Source organism: Telopea speciosissima, chromosome 10, assembly GCF_018873765.1.
Source record: "Telopea speciosissima isolate NSW1024214 ecotype Mountain lineage chromosome 10, Tspe_v1, whole genome shotgun sequence".
Lineage (NCBI taxonomy): Eukaryota > Viridiplantae > Streptophyta > Magnoliopsida > Proteales > Proteaceae > Telopea > Telopea speciosissima.
In genome coordinates, this window is record NC_057925.1 from 6,108,733 (window position 1) to 6,130,582 (window position 21,850).

Consider the following 21,850-nt stretch of genomic DNA (forward strand, 5'->3'; position numbering starts at 1 on the left):
GTTCATTCCTTGCTGCCGGTTTTGATTTTATTGATCAGTTGTCTCAATGGCTGATCCCAACCACCTATTGACAGTGTTCAAGTTCAGATTACTATTATTATGCTCTCCGGGCTATCAAATTACCTTTTATGGACTCAAGCCGTACAGGCATACGTTCATGCCAAAGGAAAGTCAAAGTATATTAGTGATGATCCTCCTACTGTTGATCCTAAAGAACCTTCCACCGTTAAAGCCTATGATGAGTGGATGCGTGAGAACTCTATTATCAAAATATGGTTATGGAACAGTGTTGAACCGGCTATTGCTTCAAATGTGATGTTATCTAGCTAAGGATGTCTTAAATGATCTGTGTGAAAGTTTTTCTCAAGAGAAGACTATCGCCCGAGTATATGATCTCTATGAGACACTCCTCAATTTCAAAGAGGGAGACAAATCATTGAGTGAATATTTTGTCAGTTATAAAGGCATGGTCGAAGAACTCCAGATACATCAGCCCTTAACTACCAATCTGGATCAGTTGAAACAACAAAGAGCTGAGTTCCATGTTGCAAAATTTCTAGCTGGACTACATCCTGACTATCAATCTATGTAGAGTCAACTGCTCACGGTTCCTTCTCTCAATGAAGTATTCTCTCATATCAATCGTGTAGCTAATCAATTTTCCAGATACATCAGCCCTTAACTACCAATCTGGTTCAGTTGAAACAACAAAGAGCTGAGATCCATGTTGCAAAATTTCGAGCTGGACTACATCCTAACTATTAATCTGTGAAGAGTCAATTGCTCACAATTCCTTCTCTCAATGAGTATTCTCTCATATCAATCGTCTGGCTAATCCATCCAAAATTGATACCACTCCCAAGGACAACTCAACCTTTGTTGCCAATCGTGGTCGAGGACGTGGTCGTGGCCAAGTCAGAGGCCGTGATCGTGGCACTGGTGGGCGAGGTACAGGTTATCAACCCATTGACGAGTCTCCCGGCTTCCCGTTATTGTTCTTATTGTGGCAACCCAAATCATATTGTGAATACCTGTTGGGCTAAACATGGAAAATCTGAATTAGCCAATATAGCCATGACTGACACTTCTATCAAGAAATTTACTGGTGATATGACTCAGAGTTCTATATATGGTACTTTATCCGTTGTGTCTCATGATGATTACAATCAACTAGTCAAATGCCTATAACAACTTGAAGCTGCATCTGCCTCCACCTCTACAGTTACCTTAGCCTATAATGGTAAGTATGCTTTTTATCCTTCCTCTACCTCATGGCTTATTGATTTTGGTGCTTCGTGTCATATGATTGGTAAGTCAAGTTTGTTTTCTTCGATGAATCAAGTTCAAACCTCTTCCATTGTTATTCTTGCTGATGGATTCTCTACTCAGGTACCTGGTCATGGAATTGTTTCTCCAACATCCTCGATGACCTTCTTCTTGTTCTTTATGTTCCTAAATTAACTTTAAGCCTTTTATTTGTCAGTCAACTTACTAAATCTCGTAATTGTTCTATAACTCTTTATCATTCTTAATATGTATTTCAGGATCTTCAGACAAGGAAGATGATTGGTGGAGGGCTTGAGCCCGATGGGCTGTATTACCTGGATTGCATGGGACCTTCTACTTGTGCTACATCTATCACCGTACCATCTCCCATGCAATGACATTTACGTTTGGGTTACCCGTCTCTATCTAAACTCCAGTTATTGGTTCCTAGTTGCAGGTCTACATCTCGTTTTGAGTGTGAAGCTTGTAAACTCGGAAAACATCACCGTACCTCCTTCCCTGTCCGTACTGTACCTAGAAGTTCTTTGTTTTCTCTAGTACATTCTAATATTTGGGGTCTGTGTCGAGTCCGTGGTAGATTAGGGCTTTCTTATTTTGTTAGTTTTGTGGACAACTACTCTCGTTCCACTTGGGTTTACCTTTTGAAAGATAGATCTCAACTTACTATATTCAAAAATTTTTATCGAGGAAAAAAAACTTAGTTTGATGTGTCCATTAAAATATTTCATTCTGATAATGCACTTGAGTACTCTCAAACTGAGATTTCTGATTTTTGCCTCTCTCATGGTATCATTCACCAAACTAGTTGTTCGTATACTCCACAACAAAATGGGGTGGCTGAAGCAAGAATAGACACTTATTCGAGGTAGCCCGGTCTATTATGCTCTACATGAATGTCCCCAAATGTTTTTGGTGTGATGCAGTTCTTACTGCTTGTTACCTTATTAATTGTATGCCGTCATCCGTTTTAAATAATAAAATTCCTTTTTCTACACTTCACCCTGAAAGTTCTTTATTTGCTTTCCCACCACGAGTCTTTGACTGCGTGTGTTTCATTCATCGTCTCCAACCTACTCTTGACAAATTATCTGCTCTGTAACACACACATTTTTGTATTAATATTTCCCGCTAACTTTGACTGCCAATAGGTGAAAAAGAGCATAAAAGTAATTTTACATCTAAATCTTTAGAATTTAATCTTGGGAACGTCTGAAAATTTATTGTACGATATAGGTTCAAGTATTAGATGTAAACCATACAAAGAAAATGCTCGCTCGAACTCTAAATCAACTTAAATTGTAACATAGGGACATTATGGTAATTCCACCAACTCGACAAACCTGAGTAGTGACAATGTGAAATAATTTATAGAATTAAAAAATTACTGAGAAAAATCTTAAAATGAAGCCTATACAACTGACGGAAGTCGATTCCGGGTTTCCTACTCAAATTAACGCCCAAAACAGTGAAAAAAGGCAAAACGGGAATTTCAATAATTTAGACATAATAATTGTTAAATAATAATGTCAAAGGTCAAAAACTCAATAACATAATCCGTTTTAGTTTTAAAATTTTTTACAATAATCTTCCGTGATGTTTTTAAATAATTAAAAACCCCTATTTGGAAATGTGTTAGGTGACGGGATATCATAAAATTTTTTTTTTATGAGAAGTTGAGAACATAACAAATTAGTGGCTTAGCCCATTGGTTGGTGTACTTTGTTTATGCATGTAAGAGGTCTTAGGTTGCACCAAAAACAAAAAAATGTAAGAGGTCCTAGGTTCAAGTCCTATCAACAACATTTTGGGTAAAGGAATTTAAAACATTTAATTTGACACATATAAGTGGGTCCCACTTGATGATGTGGATGACACATGTCATCGTAGGAGACAAGAGCAAAGAAGGAAAGAAAAATGCATGGAATGTGATTGGGACATGTGTCATCCTAGGTGGCATGTGCAGGGATGCCACATGGAGGGGAGGAGGTGATGTGGATGCCTATGTGGCAGTGGGGCTGCCACTTGGAAGGTAAGATTCCAAATGGAAGGTAAAGATGAGATGTAAAAATCATGAGCAATGAAGCGGTTAATGGTAATTGTAGGAGATAAGGGTACCATGGTCAACCACAATGCATGAATGACCACCGGCTAAAAAGGGAGGCAAAGCATGACTAAGAGGGGTAGTAAAGGGATTTTATGGGAGGAGAAACCAAAGAAATGAAAGAAAGGAGTGCGTGAGAGAGAGAGAGAGAGAAAGAAGGAAAGTGAGAGAGGGGAAAAAAAGGAGAGGAGAGACAAAAAAAAACAGTGAGCTTATGAAGGATTGAAGGCTAAACTCAAGAACAAGAGGAGCTAGGAGCAAGGATTCTTGGAGGGCCAAAGCTAAAAGAGGATTTTGGATCTTCAAAAGGTAAGTATATTTTAGACATTTCTGATTTTAGGCTCTTAAGTTAGAAATTTTCAGAATAGGAAAGAGGAGAGGAAGGAAAGAGAGGAAGAGAAGAAAAGAGAGGAGATAGGGAGCTGAGAGAGTGAGAGAGAGAAAATAAGGAGAGAGGAGTAAAAGAAGGAAAGAAAGATGAGAGATTGTGCGTGGGAGAGAGGGAGAGAAAAAGGAGAGATGAGAGAGAGAGAGATTTGGCCAAGGAGGCCGAGCACCCCTTCCCTTGTGCGTGTGTGTTCTCACGTTCCCGTTTTTTAAGACCTTGGACTTAACTGACCATATCTTTCTCTCTCGAACTTTGATCGGCCTGATTCTTTCACTGACATAAAGATGACTCGAAGGGCTACATTTTTCATGATATCACCTTCAACTCAAGGTCAATGCACGGATATTGAAAATAGAAGCATATATTTCAAATAAAAATTCCTCAATTTATATGAGAATAGTGCCGTTTTTTTGAAATATCAACGTTTAAAACCCGTACCGTCCGTTTTCCATTTTTTACCGTTCTCTGTTTTGTTGACCATTTTGTTTGACCGTCCGTTTGCAATTTTTTACTATTTAAAACCTGTACCGTAGGACTCTGTTTTTTTGCCGTTCCCGTTTTTGCTAACTATGAGCATGACTGAGAAGGGTAGTAAAGGGATTTTACGGGAGGAGAAACCAAAGAAATGAGAGAGAGAGAGAGAGAGAGAGAGAGAGAGAGAGAGAGAGAGAGATGCTAGGACCAAGGATTCTTTGGAGGGCCAAAGCTAAAAAAAGATTTTGGATCTTCAAAAGGTAAGTATATTTTAGCTAATTCTGATTTTAGGCTCTTAGGTTAGAAATTTTCAGAATAGGAAAGAGGAGAGGAAGGAAAGAGAGGAAGAGAAGAAAAGAGAGAGAAAAAGAAAGAGGAGAGAGGGAGCCGATAGAGTGAGAGAGAGAGAGAGAAAATAGGGAGAGAGAAGGAGAAAAAGAAGGAAAGAAAGACGAGAGAAAATAGGAGAGGGAGAGAAAAAGGAGAGATGAGAGAGAGGGTTCGGCTAAAGAGGCCGAGCACCCTCTCCCTTGTGCGTGTGTGTTTGTGGCCTCAAAGAGTGCTGAGGTGGCTCTCTTGGCCATTGGTTTCAACCAAAAAAAAAAAAAAGAGAGAAAGAAGAAGGGAGGTTGAAGAAAATAGACCATAATTTTGGTCTAGCAAATGAAAGGAATTTGGTTTTTATTTTTGGGGCCTGATTTCATACACTTGATGGGCCTAGTATAGTGGATTTAAAGAATTTATTTGGGTTTCATATTATGCATAGCATGCATCTATACAGTGAAGCGGTAAATGGAAATTGTAGTAGATAGGGGTACCATCGTCAAACAAAATGCATGAATGACCACTGGCTAAAAAGGGAGGTAAAGCATGACTAAGAGGGGTAGTAAAGGGATTTTACGGGAGGAGAAACCAAAGAAATGAAAGAAAAGGAGTGCGTGAGAGAGAGAGAGAGAAAGGAGCTATGAGACAGGGAGGCCGAGAGAGAGAAAACGTGTGAGAGAGAGATTATGAAAGATTGAAGGCTAAAATCAAGAACAAGAGGAGCTAGGAGCTAGGATTCTTGGAGGGCCAAAGCGGATTTTGGATCTTCAAAAGGTAAGTATATTTTAGTCATTTCTGATTTTAGGCTCTTAGGTTAGAAATTTTCCGAATAGGAAAGAGGAGAGGAAGAGAAGAAAAGAGAGAAAAAGAAAGAGAGGAGAGAGGGAGCTGAGAGAGTGAAAATAGGGAGAGAGAAGGAGAAAAAGAAGGAAAGAAAGATGAGTGAAAATAGGAGAGGGAGAGATTGTGTATGGGAGAGAGAGAGAAAAAGGAGAGATGAGATAGAGAGAGAGAGAGAGAGCGAGAGAGAGAGAGAGAGATTCGGCCAAGGAGGCCGAGCAGCCCTCCCTTGTGCATGTGTGTTTGTGGCCTCAAAGGGTGCTGAGGTGGCTTTCTTGGCCATTGATTTCAACCCAAAAAAAAAAAAAAAAAAAAAAAGAGAAAGAAATAAGGGAGGTTGAAGAAAATAGACCATAATTTTGGTCTAGCAAATGAAAGGAATTTGGGTTTTATTTTTGGGGCCTGATTTCATACACTTGATGGGCCTAGTATAGTGGATTTAAAAAATTTATTTGGGTTTCATATTATGCATAGCATGCATCTATACAGTGAAGCGGTAAATGGAAATTGTAGTAGATAGGGGTACCATCGTCAAACAAAATGCATGAATGACCACTGGCTGAAAGGGAGGTAAAGCATGACTAAGAGGGGTAGTAAAGGGATTTAACGGGAAGAGAAACCAAAGAAATGAAAGAAAGGAGTGCGTGAGAGAGAGAGAGAAAGGAGTGATGAGACAGGGAGACCGAGAGAGAGAGAGGGTTCGGGTTCGGCCAAGGCGGCTGAGCACCCCCTCCCTTGTGCGTGTGTGTTTGTGGCCTCAAAGGGTGCTGAGGTGGCTTTCATGGCCATTGGTTTCAACCAAAAAAAAAAAAAAAAAAGAGAGAAAGAAGAACTAGGTTGAAGAAAATAGACCATAATTTTGGTCTAGCAAATGAAAGGAATTTGGGTTTTATTTTTGGGCTTCTTTTTGGGGCCTGATTCCATACACTTGATGAGCCTAGTATAGTGGATTTACGTATTAATTTGGGTTTCATACTATGCATAACATGCTTCTATACAACATGCAATTGTATGCTCATCATGCTCCTAATTTGGACTAGATTTAATGAACTTAATGGGGCTGTTGTGAGTATGTTAAAACATATATATATATATATATAACATACTAAGTTAATGTACTGTTTTCACATATATGGGACTTTAATGGAACTAATGTATTCAAATCAATGATGTTATGAAGATATGGGACTGTTTATGTATACTATACTCTAAGGGAGCTTAATATGAGTATATGGAACAAGTTAAAAACTAGTTAGAATAAATAAATGAAATTCAACTTAATGTAACCTAATCTAATCATATGAGATTTAAGTAGGGAAAATCATGGACTGATTTGTATCACACACCCAAATGAGAACCTAATGTGACCTATCATGAAAGTAATGGGCTGAAAATACAACATTGGACCTATTAGTACCTGATGTGAATAAATGGATGTTAGAATAATAACCGTGGGAGTATTTTGAACAAGGGTTGAATTGTAATTAGGCTGTGACACTGTTCACGTGAACAGTGTCATGAACAGTGATGCCAAACAGTGTTGGGTCAATTCTGTAATTTTTCTCTCCCCTCTTCTATTATAAATAAAGGGGCTTGGATGTTCATTAATACATCCAAGCATTGAGCTCTGTTCTTTCCTGTTAACATGGCATTTGAGTAGGTTTGAGTGGGTTCAAAACCCTCGTCTTTTTCTCCCGTTTTTCTCTTTCTCCTTTTTTTTTTCTCTGGTTTCTTCCATTATTACAGGGCAGCACTAATGAGGTGATCTACGGATCTAGTTGCTGCCCCTCAATACCTCATTCATTGATGACCTAATTCAAGATCGATAGCAGCTGTGCCACTTCCTACCTGCGATTTTTGAAGCTTCACCTTGGGGACTGCTTCCTTCTCTATCAGTGAGGATCAATTCTCTTTTTTCTTAGAAGATCAAGAACAACATGGATTTCTTGGACAAGCTACTATTTTTCAGTCTCTTCCCTTCATTGATATCAGCCAAAATTTTGGGTTTTTTTAAAAACCCTGACAAGATTGATATAGGGTTTCTGGGCTTCTGTTGCTGCTGATTTTTGAAGGAGTGTTTCACCATCAACTAAGGAACTCTCTATCTGTTTCTTGGCCACATCAGCTTTGTTTTTTTGGGCTTGGTTCTCTTCTATTGTGCCCTATTGTCTGACGACACTTCTATTGTTTCTTCTGGCCTTGATGGACAGCCACGACAAGAGTATCTTCCCTTTGCTTCCTCCATCAAACTTGATGGAATTAATTACCTGATGTGGTCTAGGTCTACATATCTCACTATTGCTGGCCGTGGTTTCACTGGACATATCACTGGTACTGTTGAGAAACTATATACTGCTGGTCCTCTTCAGGATTGATGGAACCAATAACTCTCAAGTCATCTTTTTTACTTAACTCCATGCAACCAGATCTGGCCAATGATTATTTGCTACTCGAAATTGCTGCTCAGATTTGGATGGCTGCGAAGGAAATTGATGGACAGGTTGGAAACGATGCCCAGGTTTATGAACTTTGCAAGAAGATTCATGACACTACTCAGAACAACTTTCCATCTCTAAGTATAATGCTGTCCTTCGTAGTCTATGGCAACATCTGGACCACTACTCAGATTATCAGCCCACTAATGCAACTGATATTGCTGCATATCACAAGCATGTTGACAAGATTCGGGTTTATGACTTTTTGGCTGGTTTAAATGTTGAATATGACTAGATTCGAGTTTAGGTTTTGGGCAAGGTTCCATTCCCTATCTTGGAGCAGTCCTATGTTTTAGTTATTTCTAAAGAAAATCGTAGGGCAGCCATGCTACATACTCCAATGACTAACCAATCTGCTCTACGGACTACTGCCGTTGCTGCTCCTACTGCTCCTAGTGATTCTTCTAAAGGGGTTGTGAGATGTGAATACTGCAATAAACCCTATCACACCAAAGCCACTTGCTGGAAGCTTTATGGTAAACCAACTGATTTTGAGGCTAAGTGTGCTGCTCGTGGGAAATCGAAAAACAAAGCCAATCATATCGAAAATGTTCCCACGGCTAATTTTGCTGACACTGGTCTCTCCCAGGATGAACTTTAGGCATTCCGTTGTATGTTATAGGCTTCTGTTGCATCTACTACATCAATTCCTGCCAATCAATCCGCCACTTCAGGTTCCCATTTTGTCTACTCAGGTAGTCCATTTGCTGGTCATTGTGCATCAGTAGTCTCCGCCCCTTGGATCTTAGACTCTAATGCCATTGATCACATGACCGGATCTTCTAGCCTCTTTTATCGCTATTCACCCACTTCTGGGAAAGACAAAGTTCGGGTGGCTAATGGTTCTCTTTCCTCTATCTTTAGGAAAGGCTCTATCAATTGCTTTCCGTCTATCTCTTTATCCTCTGTTTTATATATACCTAATTTTACTACTAACCTTCTATCCATTAATAGTCTTACTCGTGACTTGAATTGTAAAGTGACTTTTTTTCCTTCCCACTGTGTTTTTTAGGATCTTGCAACTGGGGCGACGATTGGACGGGGTAAAGTGCATGGTGGATTGTATCTGCTCGATGATGTTCGTCCTCCTTCACCACCACCACCATTTCCCCTTCATCAAACTTCATTGGTCTCTTCTGAACTTCAGCAATGGCATAATCGATTAGGTCACCTCCCTTTAGGAATTTTATCTCATTTATTTCCAGCATTAGTTAAACAATGTAATAAGGATGACCTTTTTTGTGAGGCTTGTATTCTGGCCAAACAGACTCATTCAACTTATTCTATTTCTAATAAAAGAAGTTTTTCCCTTTTTAATCTGGTTTATACTGATGTGTGGGGTCCTAGTCGGAAACCTTTTATTTTTGGCCATCGTTGGTTTGTTTCCTTTATTGATTCCCACTCTAGGAGTACCTGGGTGTATTTAATGCATAATAAAAGTGATGTTTTCTCATGTTTTCAGCATCTTCAGAAATTGGTTCAGACCCAATACAATGCCACTCTCAAAATTTTGAGGAGTGACAATGGCAAAGAGTATATGGAAGGTCAGTTCCAAGACTACCTTGTTGCCCATGGGATCCTCCACCAGACCAGTTGTGTGGATACCCCTGCCCAGAATGGAGTGGCTGAAAGAAAAAAGCGCCACCTCTTAGAGGTGGCTTGGGCACTTATGTTTGCCCATAATGTTCCTCCCCAATATTGGGGTGATGCTGTTCTTACTGCAACATACCTTATTAACAGGCTGCCTACCCGAGTCCTTGACTCCTGTGCCCCTACTGCCCTTTTAAATGGTTCCTCAACTTTTATAGTTCCACCTAAAGTTTTTGGCTGTGTTTGTTATGCTAGGGATACTCGGTCCCCAAGTAAACTTGAACCCTATGGCCTTCGGTGTATTTTCTTGGGCTATTCTTCCTCCCAGAAGGGTTATAAATGTTACCATCCACCTACCCGTCGTACCATGGTGAGTTTGGATGTCATTTTCCATGGAACCCTTTCCTGTCATCCATAGTTCTAAAACTCGTCTCGACTCTGCGAGATCTCGGCTCTCGTCTCAGTTTTCTGAGAAACCGAGACGAGATGGCATACGGTACATAAAAGTGAATATCTCGACGAGATTTCGGATCTCGAGTTGACCCATGGAAATGACCCTTCTACAATGTATTTACTTACCTAACTCCACAGAACTCGACATATCTCAGCGATATCTCGAGTTGACCCATGGAAATGACCCATCTATTATGTATTATTGTACTTACCTAACTCGACAAAACTCGACATATCTCAGCGAGATCTCGAGTTGACCCATGGAAATGACCCATCTATTATGTATTATTGTACTTACCTAACTCGACAGAACTCTTATATGCTTGCTGTGGAGCACTATATGCAACATTACAGCAACACTATGTCATGGGAAGACTATGTGACACTAGCGGGGACTGAATACTTGATTCAAAGTCATTTTATGTGATGATAGTTGTAACACTGTTAAACAGTTTGATGTATCATTTTAACATTTCTAATTCTTATTTAAGTTGTTTAGCTATTAATTGAATGTTTTGCTTGCTTTCTATTACTAAATTATGTGTAGAGTAGGATATTTTAGTACGTCATCGCCTACCAACCTATGGTTCGAATTGAAACTCAGATTTGGACTTTGTTTTTGCAAAATCTGATAGTGCCATTTTGTTTAAATGGCCTAAAATAGGCTAAATACCAAGTTTTAGACCCAAACTAAGTCTAAAACCCACCGAGTTGAGGCTTCGAGTCGGAAAAAAAAAAATGCACCAACTCGGCGAGATCTCGGAATATAAGCAGCTTCCACCCACTGCAGCACCAATACCCGTTTAGTTGCCGACTCAGGATCTGGATCATCCTCCCACTCCAAGTAAAATCCCTTCTCTTGAGTTACCTATTGCTCGTCACAAAGGTACTAGGATTTGTACTCAGCATCCTATATCTCATGTTGTCTCGTATAATTCCCTTTCTCCATCCTTTCGTGCTTTTGTTCCTTCCCTTTCTTCTGTTTGTATTCCCCAAAATTGGCAGGAAGCTCTTGCAAATGGAAAGTGGAAGACATCAATAATGGAAGAAATGAGAGCCTTACAAAAAAATGATACATGGGATTTTGTGGTTCTTCCTCCAAGGAAAAGACAAGTTGGATGTAAATGGGTGTTTGTGTTGAAACAGAAGGTCAATGGCACTGTGGATCGATATAAGGCATGGTTGGTGGCAAAGGGGTGCACTTAGACATTTGGGATTCACTATCAGGAGACCTTTGGACTTGTTGCTAAACTAAACACTGTTAGAGTGTTACTATCTTGTGCAGTAAATTTGGGATGGGATTTACAACAGTTGGATGTGACGAATGCCTTGCTCCATGGAGAGCTTGAAGAGGAGGTATATATGGACATTCCACTTGGGTTCTCATGTGACAAAACTAGCGGCAAGGTATGTAAGTTGAAGTGTGCTTTATATGGACTAAAGCAATCACCTCGTGCATAGTTTGGAAGATGTCATAAGGCTATGGTTTCTGTGGGAAACATAGTTGTTAAGGCGCCTAGGCGAATTAAGGCGGTTGGAGGGGGGGGTTCAAAAACACACCAACAAGGCGTTGCCTAGGCGATCAAGGCGACACCAGAAATCAAGGCGAGAACAAGGCGCCTAGACGCCAAGGCGTCGTCTAGGAGACGCCTTGACGAGTATGGTGGGAAATAAGCAGAGTAATGCTGACCATACTCTTTTTATCGAAAGGAATGGTGATAAAGTAATTATTCTCATAGTCTATGTGGATGATATTGTGGTGACAGGGAATGATAATGATGGGATCAACAAGTTGAAGATTTTCCTTGGCCGTGAATTTGAAATAAAGGATTTGGGAAAGCTTAGTACTTTCTAAGGGTTAAAGGTTGCACAATCTTCAAAGGGCATCTTTCTTTCTCAAAGGAAGTATATCCTAGATCTATTATCTGAGACCGGGATGTTAGAGTGTCACCCTGCTGATACACCTATGGAGGCTACTATAAGATTCAAGGAAAGAAAGGGTGAATCGCTTGGCAAAGGTCGTTACCAGTGGCTGGTAGGGAAACTTATTTACCTCTCTCACACTTGGCCGGACGTAGCCATTGTCGTGAGTTTGGTAAGTCAGTTCATACATGATCCTTATTTCTCTTATATGGATTTTGTTATTCATATTCTTCGTTATTTGAAGTCAGCCCCGAGAAAAGGAATTCTCTTATCTCCTCATGGCCATCTACGAGTTGAAGCGTATAATGATGCTTATTGGGCTGGATCTTCTGATAGAAAGTACACATATGGTTATTGCTCCTTTGTAGGTGGAAATCTTGTCACTTGGCGTAGCAAGAAACATAATGTGGTAGCAAGGTCCAGTGCTGAAGCAGAATTTCGTGCTATAGCACAAGGCATTTGTGAGTTACTATGGCTTAGAGGTTTATTACAAGATCTTGGTGTTCCTATTCGTCTCCCTATCATGTTGTATTGTGACAACAAGGCTGCCATTAGCATTGCTCACAATCCGGTTTAGCATGATTGTACCAAGCATGTGGAGGTTGATAGGCATTTCATCAAAGAGAAGTTGGAAGCAGGACTGATCTCTGTTCCTTTTGTGAAGTCTGCTGATCAACTGGTTGATGTGTTCATTAAAGGGTTGAGTAGGAAAGTCTTTCATCCTATTTTAGTCAAGTTGGACATGTTTGATATTTATGCTCCAACTTGAGGGGCAGTATTAGAATAATAATCGTGGGAGTATTTTGAGCAAGGGTAGAATTGTAATTAGGGCTGTGACACTGTTCACATGAACTGGTTCTTGAACAGTGACGGTGAACAGTGTTGGGTCAATTCTGTAATTTTTCTCTCCCCTCTTCTATTGTAAATAAAGGGGCTTGGATGTTCATTAATACATCCAAGCATTGAGCTCTATTCTTTCCTATTAACAATGGATCTAAGTATATATATAGAGAGACTTATCATGGTGATAATTATGTATAGGTATATATGTATATAAATATTAGCTATAAGATATGAGAGAAGTCATGTACAAATAAGGGATTTAAGTAACATTAGATTAAATGTTTGAACTTATGGTACTTGAATAAGATGATAAGGCATGGGGATGGTTTAAATTAAAAAGAATTGGGAGAGAAGGGTAAATGGATTAATGAAATAAGTGAACTATAAAACAGAGGAAAAGAAAAGAAAAGAGGAAGAAAATAAATAAATGTTTGTATAAGAAAATCACAGTGTGTCCCACGAGCCGATTCTTCCATCCTAGTGGATGTAGTAGAACCAGTCGACATAGTCTCAGGTTGAAGGAGGTAGATCTAGAAAAAAAAAACTTTGAGGGGATTGAAGAACCAACACAAAAGGACCAATAAAAGGTCGAAAGAGGGATCAAAACCCCTGATAAAATCGATCCGGCCTCAAAAAGTTGAAAAAGTCGATCTACCCCCAAAACCCTGAAAAGTCTATCTCAAAACCCTGACAAGAGGTCGATGTTCATGAATGGGTCTCTCAGATCATTATTTGAGGGGATATGGAGCCTAGTAGGAGAGGGGATGACCTTTGGTGGTCTAGGCAAGCCTTTTCCGGAGTAGAAGGGTGTGGGTCTGTGGGAGAGGTAGAAGAAGAGAAGGTGAGAGGCTGAAAGGTGAAACCGAGAGGAGAGAGAGTGATGGCAATGGCTAGGGCTGTGATCCCAAGGTGGATCTCAGCTCTGATTCCATGTTTGCGTAATAAGAATGAGAGGAATGATTGGGCTATATCTCCACAAAGTGATGAACAGTCAGTCCAATACACAACCAACAACACCTGTCAGACCATGAACTGACCAGCTTTTACTAACATTCCTCCGCAGCCCACTTTCCAAGAGCATGTGCGATCATACTATGATCATGATACACCGCAGCGACACCAAGATGACACTCCAATAGTAAAATTGGAGTTGGAGTACAATGGCAAACATGACCCCTATGTATTCTATGGTTGGTTGTGTTTCTTAGATGAGTACTTCGATTGGTTTCAGCTTTTAGAAGCTAGAAAGATGAAGTTGGCCTGCTCCATGCTTGTGGGAACAACACGAGAGTGATGATACAACTATGAGGCGAAACTGGAATATGGAAGGGAATCCACTACGTTGGGGGGGGGGGGGAGGAATTGCATGAAGAACTAAAAGAAAAATATCTTGCTCAAACCTTTCAATGGGGTTTGCATGACAAGCTCAACACTCTACGCCAAGGCTCACTTTTGGTGGAGGAACACATGGATCAATTCCACTCTCTTGTTTCTCGCACTGGCTTTAGTGAAGAGGATGACTAGCTTGTCTCACGTTTTAGATTGGGGCTGAAACTTGAAATATGTGATAAGATAGGGTTTATATGCATTCATGACTTACAAGTCTATTTTGAGAAAGCCCTCCAAGAGGAAGACTTAGTCAAGACTACTATCTGGAGGTTTAATCCTCAATCCGGAGATGGTAGATGAAGCTTTTTAATTATTAAACCTGCTGGTTGAGCAGCAGCTCCAACCTTAGACAAAGTTAAGGCCCCTATAACCAGTAGAGGAGAGACAAATGCTACAATTGCAACAACTATTGATACTTTGCCAAATTTAGTCCACAACGTCACAAAGGTAAGTCCAGAGTTGTTGTAGAGTCCAATGAAGAGGTTCAGTTTTGTGACTCTCAAGATGACGGGACCTTCGACAACCCAACCATTGAAGAAGGGACATATGAAGAAGACGAGGAGACAAATGATATGTATGAAATCCATGTGGTAAATCGTCTTCTGGTTGCCGAGTCCAAAGAAGAAGATTGGCATTGGCATCGCATCTTTCATACCCGTATGACTAGTGGACCGTGTTTGGCACAATTCATTATGGACAGCGGCAGCTGCGTAAACATTGTATCTCAATCCTTTATCATAGAGGCCAAGGTAAAGATGGAAGAGCACCCTCAACCCTACAAGGTTTCCCTCTTGAGGAAAACCAGAGCTGCTTCATTCCATTGAAGATATTTGATTATGAGGAAAATGTAACCAATGTGTTGCTTGGAAGACCATAAATGCATAACAATGATGTGATAGTAGGAGGCACGGAGAATCAATGCTTCTTTGACTTCAACGGCAAACCCATGGTACTAAATTTTTATCAGCATACTAGCTGAGAAAGCAAAGTTGCAATTTGCCCAAGCAAAGAGAAAACATATTCTACAATCCGTGATCAAGGACCAGTAAGCAAAGATGAGTGCCACTGGCAAAGGAATGCAATAAAGCAAGCAGTCCAGCAAAGGATGACATACAGACAAGAAGCTGCTGGCCCTACCATAACAAGAATTCTTCATAACGAGCAAGGAGACTGGGTTGATATTGGCTTTGGTGACTTAAGGTAGTTGTTCCTATAACTGAACCCAGCCTACTTGAGATTTAATTTCTGATTTTTCAGACCTAGTACCAGAGGTCCTTCCAGATGAGCTCCCACCTATGAGAGACATTCAACACGCTGTTGACCTAGTGCCAGGGTCATTGTTGCTGAATCTGCCCACTTATCATCTTAGCCCTACTGAGCAAGCCGAACTCAAGAGACGAGTGGATAAGCTGCTGAAGAAAGGATTCATCTGAGAGAGCATGAGTCCATGTGCTGTACTAGCCCTGCTCACACCAAAGAAGGACGAATCGTGGCACATGTGTATTGATCATAGTTGTCACGGCATCTAGGCGACCCAAGGCGTTGGAGAGGGGTCCAGAAGCAAGGTGAAACCAACTAGGTGCCCAAGTCGTCCAAGGCACTTGGACGCCTTGACAACTATGGTATGATAGTCGGGTAATTAGCAAAATCACCATCAAGTACTAATTTCCTATACCTCAACTTGATGACATGCTCGATGTTAGAGAAGGCGTATCTCGGTTGGGGGTCCATGGGTGTCCATGGACCTCCATACGATGGGATTGTGTGCTTGGCTAAGTAGTTTAGATTAGGTTCTTATTGTCCATGGGTTTAGATTAGGTTTTCAGTTTCCTGTTGTAATTACTCTAGGATTAGCTAGGTAATAGTTTTATTCCCATTGTAACTCTATTTTAAGTTTAATATACACGAACACTGCTAGTACGATAGAACTTACAAATTCTATCATCCACCCTTCTATTCTTTTCCCTCATTCTTTCTTTCCTTCTCTCTCTCAGTTCTCTTCTTCTTCACAAGTTCTGGTTACCAAGCTTTTGTCACACTTGACATGTTGACGGAAACCACAATTTTCTCCAAGATAGATCTTAAGAGTCACTACCACCAGATTCGCATTCGTCCTGGTGACAAATGGAAAACGACATTCAAGACAAAGGGTGGACTGTGTGAATGGAAAATCATACCCTTTGGCCTTACCAAAAGATCATAATCATGCTTAAATAATCTTAGCATCTCCGCTTCGATTCTAAATGTAAGCCTCAAACTTCCTGGATACTCTGAGGTTTATAAACACGATCAAATAGTGCATATTTATATATTATATTATTGCATAATATAGCCATAAGGTGAGTTATTGATGATCTCGAACTAAATTCCTAGACTTTGCTCTTCTTCCCTATTCCACTCCAGAGTGTAGGACCGATGGATCCTCTAATGTGAGATGTATCTAGCAAAGAAACCAGCCCACTTATTTATAACCTTAGGCTTTCCTAATCCATCAAGGATTGCAATCTCCTAAATATAGAGAATATGACCACAATATTCCTCCATATTAAGATATCTCTTACATGGGTTTTCCTTAATTACTCCAAAACAAAATAGATAATAGGTAGGTGGATGTGTGTGCATATCTCATGTGGTCAACTGGACCATAATAGAAATTTCTAACAGCTTTGAGTGGTTTTTGATATTTGAATGCCAAGTACTTGTCATTGCATGATAGGGATTTTTTTGCTTTTTGTAGGATATTAGAATGGATATATCTCTTCCTGCAGAGATTCCAGAAATTAGTCCAATGGAAGAAAGGTTTGCTTCTTTTGGTATCTTATGATTTGGTTTCGCTTCTAAATTTCGAGGAATAAAAAAAGCAAGACAGAAATAACAGTCGTTTTTGTAGTGCCCCTCTTTCAACTCCTGTGACCAATGCCGTGGGTATTTCATATCCTGATCCAAGAGTTCAACCAGAAGCATCCAATCAGAGGCATACTGAAGTTACTGCTTTCCAGGGCCTTCCAGAAACTGAAGTTATGCGTGATTCTGTTTATAATATTGGATCAGAAAACCTTCCATACCTCAGTAGTGATGCTATTGAGCAGAACAGGCAGTTCAACCAGAACACGAGCAGGAAGAAGACCCTTTCTCCAATTGTGGAGGATATGCTAGTTTCTGGAGGAAAATCTGAGCCATTTCAGTTACATCCACTGCCACCAACCTCTGTTACTTCAGAAGAGGCTCCTGATGGTTTTGACACACATTTTTTGTTGGGTGGGTTCACCTTTGGGCATAATTGCAATTATATCTATGTTAGTTATCTTTTTTTTACTTGGTTAAAGAAAAAATTCCATTTGGTTCCTTCTCATACTTTCGGTTTCTTTTGATGCAGGTCGAATGTCACCTGGACTGGTGATTCAACCAACACCACCTGCTGAGAAACAAGAAGTGAGACCAAGGAAGAGAAAGCAGTTGTTTGATCAGTCTGTAGTTTTGACAAATAAGTTAGTGTTGAAGATTGTTTGGCTTTTTTTCTTCTTTTGTGTGTGTAAAATGCTTGCTTACACTTATGCTCAAAATTGTTTATTGAATTTCATGTTATTGATGTGGGTTTTATAGATTCATGAAGGAGAGCCTCAGAGACCCCAGTCGTCTAGTGTGCCCCCGTAAGAAACTTCCTTGCACAGATTTGGATGTTTGGAGGTTCAACAACAGGTTAAGGATGGAGCGTGTCTTCCTTGAACCATCAATTTCTGGTGAGTAATTTCCACTTTTGCAGGCTGAATCTTTGTGCTTTCACCAATTCCAGTCTGGGAACTGATTTTACGAGATGTGGACATGTATCTTTCTGTAGGATTGTGTACAAATCTTCAAAACATTTATAAGAAGGATTTCATCTCTTCCAAAGTCGGTTCAATTCCTACAGAGGATGCTCCTGCTGAGTTGAGGGGTGCACAATCTCCTGCTCCTACACCTGTCCTTGACAAGGAAATTGAACATCTTCAATTTGTGGAAGGTCATGTTGGTCCCAGTTCTATTCCTGAAATGCCTTCATCTGGATTGGTGCCTTCTCCATTGCGAAGAGATGAATTCACTCCCATCAATGCCAGCAGTTTAGGGTCAGGGCCAGAGTCACAATCAGGAATGTTTGCTGGAACTTCAGTACTGCCAGCACCTGATCTAGAGGGATCTACCAGACCTGCTGGCTCTGAGCCAGGAACATCAATGACTCATTTTGAAGAGCATTTCAGTCTGAAGCATACCAGTCTTTCAGATGTTCCAGAGTTGCTGAATTCTGCAGAAGCAGATGTGAGTTGTGTGTGTGCGATGGATCCTGTAAGTGCCAAATGCTGCATGTTACTGATTCATGGTACTTTCTCATTCCATGTAGGACCTAAATTTTCTGGAAGCATATGAGACATCAACTAGTAAGCTAACTGGTATGCATTTCTATCCCATATGTTATTGCTTTGAATGATTTCCTTGATCTGCATATTCTTGTTTATTTTTCATTTGGAAACTTATTTTTGAATGACTAGGGAAATAAATATTAGAAGGAAAAATTTATGTCAGCAGTCTCAGACCTTGGTGGTAGTAAAATATTTTTCGTGACATGCCCATTTCTGTTACCAGGGTACAGAGAAAATGAAGAAGTTGACACACTGTCCTTAAGGACCAGGTAAGCATGATCATTCTAGACCTTAAGATTTGATTGGCATTCTATGATCTACTAGTCTCTCAAATGTTTGACCTAAATGACATGCCAGGGCTGTGGCTCAATATTTGAGAAGGCAGTCTCCTTCCACCCCAAATTCAAAAGGCCCATCAGAAATCCTTAGCTTGAACAAGATTTTAGAAGGAAAAACCAGGAAAATAAGTGCTCGGATGTTCTTCGAAACACTGGTAGGCTCATAGAAAATTTTATTTAAAGATGAATTTGCAGTTCGTAATTCTACTCCATAAAACATCTGTTTGTACATATCTTTTTGCTATTAGACTGTTCATATCTCTTTACATTTTGTATTTTCATACTGCTGATTCGTATCCTCAAAATTGTAAACTCGAAGATTTTCTCTTGTTCAACAAACCTTTTGTATTATACTATGAAGAGTGGAATAGGAATATTTGTCAGCAAGTTATCACTTTTACTGCCTAAGAAATGCAATTTCTTACTGAAGTTTGTAAACTCTAGCTTGAATTCCCTATGTGTTTGGTCTGGGCTGCAGAATACCTTGGCTGCTCTTAGGAACAAGAAACCCCAAGAATCTATCCCAAAATAAAAAAAATAAAAAAAAAAGAGACCCCAAGTAGCCAAGCTGTGATCAGTGCAACGACATTGACACACATTAAGTTTTCGGCCTTAAGCTTCTCAAAAAGTGTATCAGATGTCTTTGCTTGGGGTAACTGCCATGCTTTAACATAGTAATCTAAAGACTGGAACTACTACCATAGATACTAAGTTTATATACGTGCAAGGTGAATCTTTCACATTTGATCATAAACCCTAGTACATTTCACAAGGGACTTCAGAATTCATTGTCATCATCATTATCAGATCAAAGCCAAGACCAAATCAACACAAATATAGAGGCGCTGGGTAAACATTTATTACTGAAAAGACAAGCAGCCTCAATACTTTGTCATTCTACATGAGGCACTCCAAAAGAAGCTCCCGAATTTTGACATGCTCTAACATCAAGTAGTCAAGCACAACGAGCAATCTGAAAAACCAACTTATTATCTTATTTCCTTTTTTTTTTTTCGGTGGGAGGGGGGGGGGGTCAGGTAAGGTGTTAGCTTGTTTCCTCAAAACTGAACATCTTTGTCTTTGTAGATTTAGTATAATATCTAACAGCATATTTGGAAAATTCCAAAAAGGTAAAGTGGTGCTGCTCTTTGCCATGTTATGAACCAGCAAACAAACGGCTGCTGATGTCATCTATATTTTTCAGGTAATTAAGTTTGGAGATTTCTGTAGCATATCGCCTAGATGTATAGGAAAGATCAATTGATGCTCTGGTAAGAACTTGAAAATTAATGGTCAATCCAATAGAATTGTCGATGAATATAGATAAAGAGAAATGATGAGAAGGAACGAGTGTAAATCCCTTGGCTTTTTTTCACAACTTAAGTTACTCAACTAAGTGAAAGGGTTTTAACTCTCCGCCCTCCCCCCTTTTGATTAATATTGGACTACCCTTGTTTTTAATGGAAGTAGAAGAAAGTATTACCAACGGAAGAGAATAATAAATGATTTAGTCAGCCCCTGCAAGTCCAAAACCTAAACTGTGTTCTTTTAATGTTCAGAGAGGTACTTCTAATGAAAGATATGGATTTCCATTATGGGCTGGACTTTATGTAACTCCTTATAGCTGTACTCATTTTCCTACTGTACAATACACTTATTTGTAATCTGTATGGTTGAGTTCAATAAATGTTGGATCTTTGCTTGGGGTGCCTGTTCTTGTCTCATAATGTGGCCAGTTCCTTCTCTAACTTTTGGCAAGTCCAGGTGCAGAAAATGTGAATTTCTCATCTAATTGTTTATTAATGTACAGGTTTTTCTAGTTCTACTTGTGGTCTTTGTTTTCATCTATATCAATCTTCAGTATTCACTTTCTTTTCGATATCCGATTCATTTCATTCAGAAAACTATGTGCTTAATGGCGTCTGTTGAACCACCATCATGGCATGTGTCAATCAGTTGCAAAACAGTTTCTCTGTTCTCATAAATGTTGATGGTTAATTTCTTTTACAGTAAATGCATATTTGAGTTGTGATTGTATGTTCTGGGTGGACATATGCTTATTTGTCTGTGAATTGTAGGTTTTGTCAAGTAAGGGGCTAATTGACGTACAACAGGAAGAAACTTATGGTGACATTACTTTGCTGACTCAAAAACTTTCAAAAGCTCAACTCTGAGATCATATCCCTTTAACATGATTGCAGATTGTACATAACTACATATGTAAGTAATCAAGCCCTCATGAGCAGGGATGCATTTATTTTTCTCAATCTTCTGCTGAAACCAGATGACAATGACAGTGTTCAAGAAATTAAGCATATGTTTGGTAAATGTTGCTTATGAGAAAGTATTTATTTGGTTAAAGGATTGAGATCAAACTTGTATAGAAGCCTTATAGGGTTAGTTTTAATGATTCAGAAGGCATACAAATGTTTAAATGGCTATCATATGGTCCGATGGTTTGTTTGACTTTCCATTTTGACAGTCTCATTGAGATGATTATTGTCATGCCAATGGTTTGACATAAACGAGAGTCCATTAGATTAAAATACAACTGTAGAAGCTGTGGGTTTATGGTGTAAACAGTTCCAATGTGTGGTTCAGTCTAGATTTCAGAACACTTATTGACATGTCTAATTGTTCTTGCTCATAAAACAAACTAGTACTGCTGCACTACCTCATTAACTTTGACCAGATTACTTCAATGCATCTTCAGATGTGACTAAATCACCAATACTGCTCCATCTAAGATATCCAAATGAGAAGAATGATTGTTTTTTTGAAATGTGACAAGCAATGCTCCTGTTGTGAAATCTATAATTTGCTGATATTGTAAAGGCTAATCCTTGATAAATATTCAAAATTCACATTTGAACAGTCAAAAGCTTGGCCAGACATCGGAGTTCTTCTTGGTATATTCTATCTGAACTCCCATTTCATTGATTTCGAAAGCACGATTCTAGGTCTCAAAGTTGTGCCTGTGTGATTTTCTAACGTTACTTGTGAGGTGCATG

General features: G+C 39.6%; 1 protein-coding gene across 1 annotated transcript in view; it reads left to right on the forward strand.

The window, feature by feature from the left end:
- The window catches only part of LOC122642324 (sister chromatid cohesion 1 protein 3-like), a 28,487-nt gene extending 7,404 nt beyond the window's left edge, over window positions 1-21,083 (forward strand). The window contains exons 5-13 of the mRNA XM_043835761.1: window positions 16,845-16,906; window positions 16,998-17,365; window positions 17,484-17,595; window positions 17,711-17,847; window positions 17,946-18,400; window positions 18,483-18,531; window positions 18,725-18,770; window positions 18,859-18,994; window positions 20,918-21,083. Of these exons, the coding sequence (XP_043691696.1) occupies window positions 16,845-16,906; window positions 16,998-17,365; window positions 17,484-17,595; window positions 17,711-17,847; window positions 17,946-18,400; window positions 18,483-18,531; window positions 18,725-18,770; window positions 18,859-18,994; window positions 20,918-21,013 (1,461 nt within the window). The 3' untranslated portion in view covers window positions 21,014-21,083. The remainder of the gene's footprint in view (window positions 1-16,844; window positions 16,907-16,997; window positions 17,366-17,483; window positions 17,596-17,710; window positions 17,848-17,945; window positions 18,401-18,482; window positions 18,532-18,724; window positions 18,771-18,858; window positions 18,995-20,917) is intronic.
- Window positions 21,084-21,850: the final 767 nt, after the last annotated feature.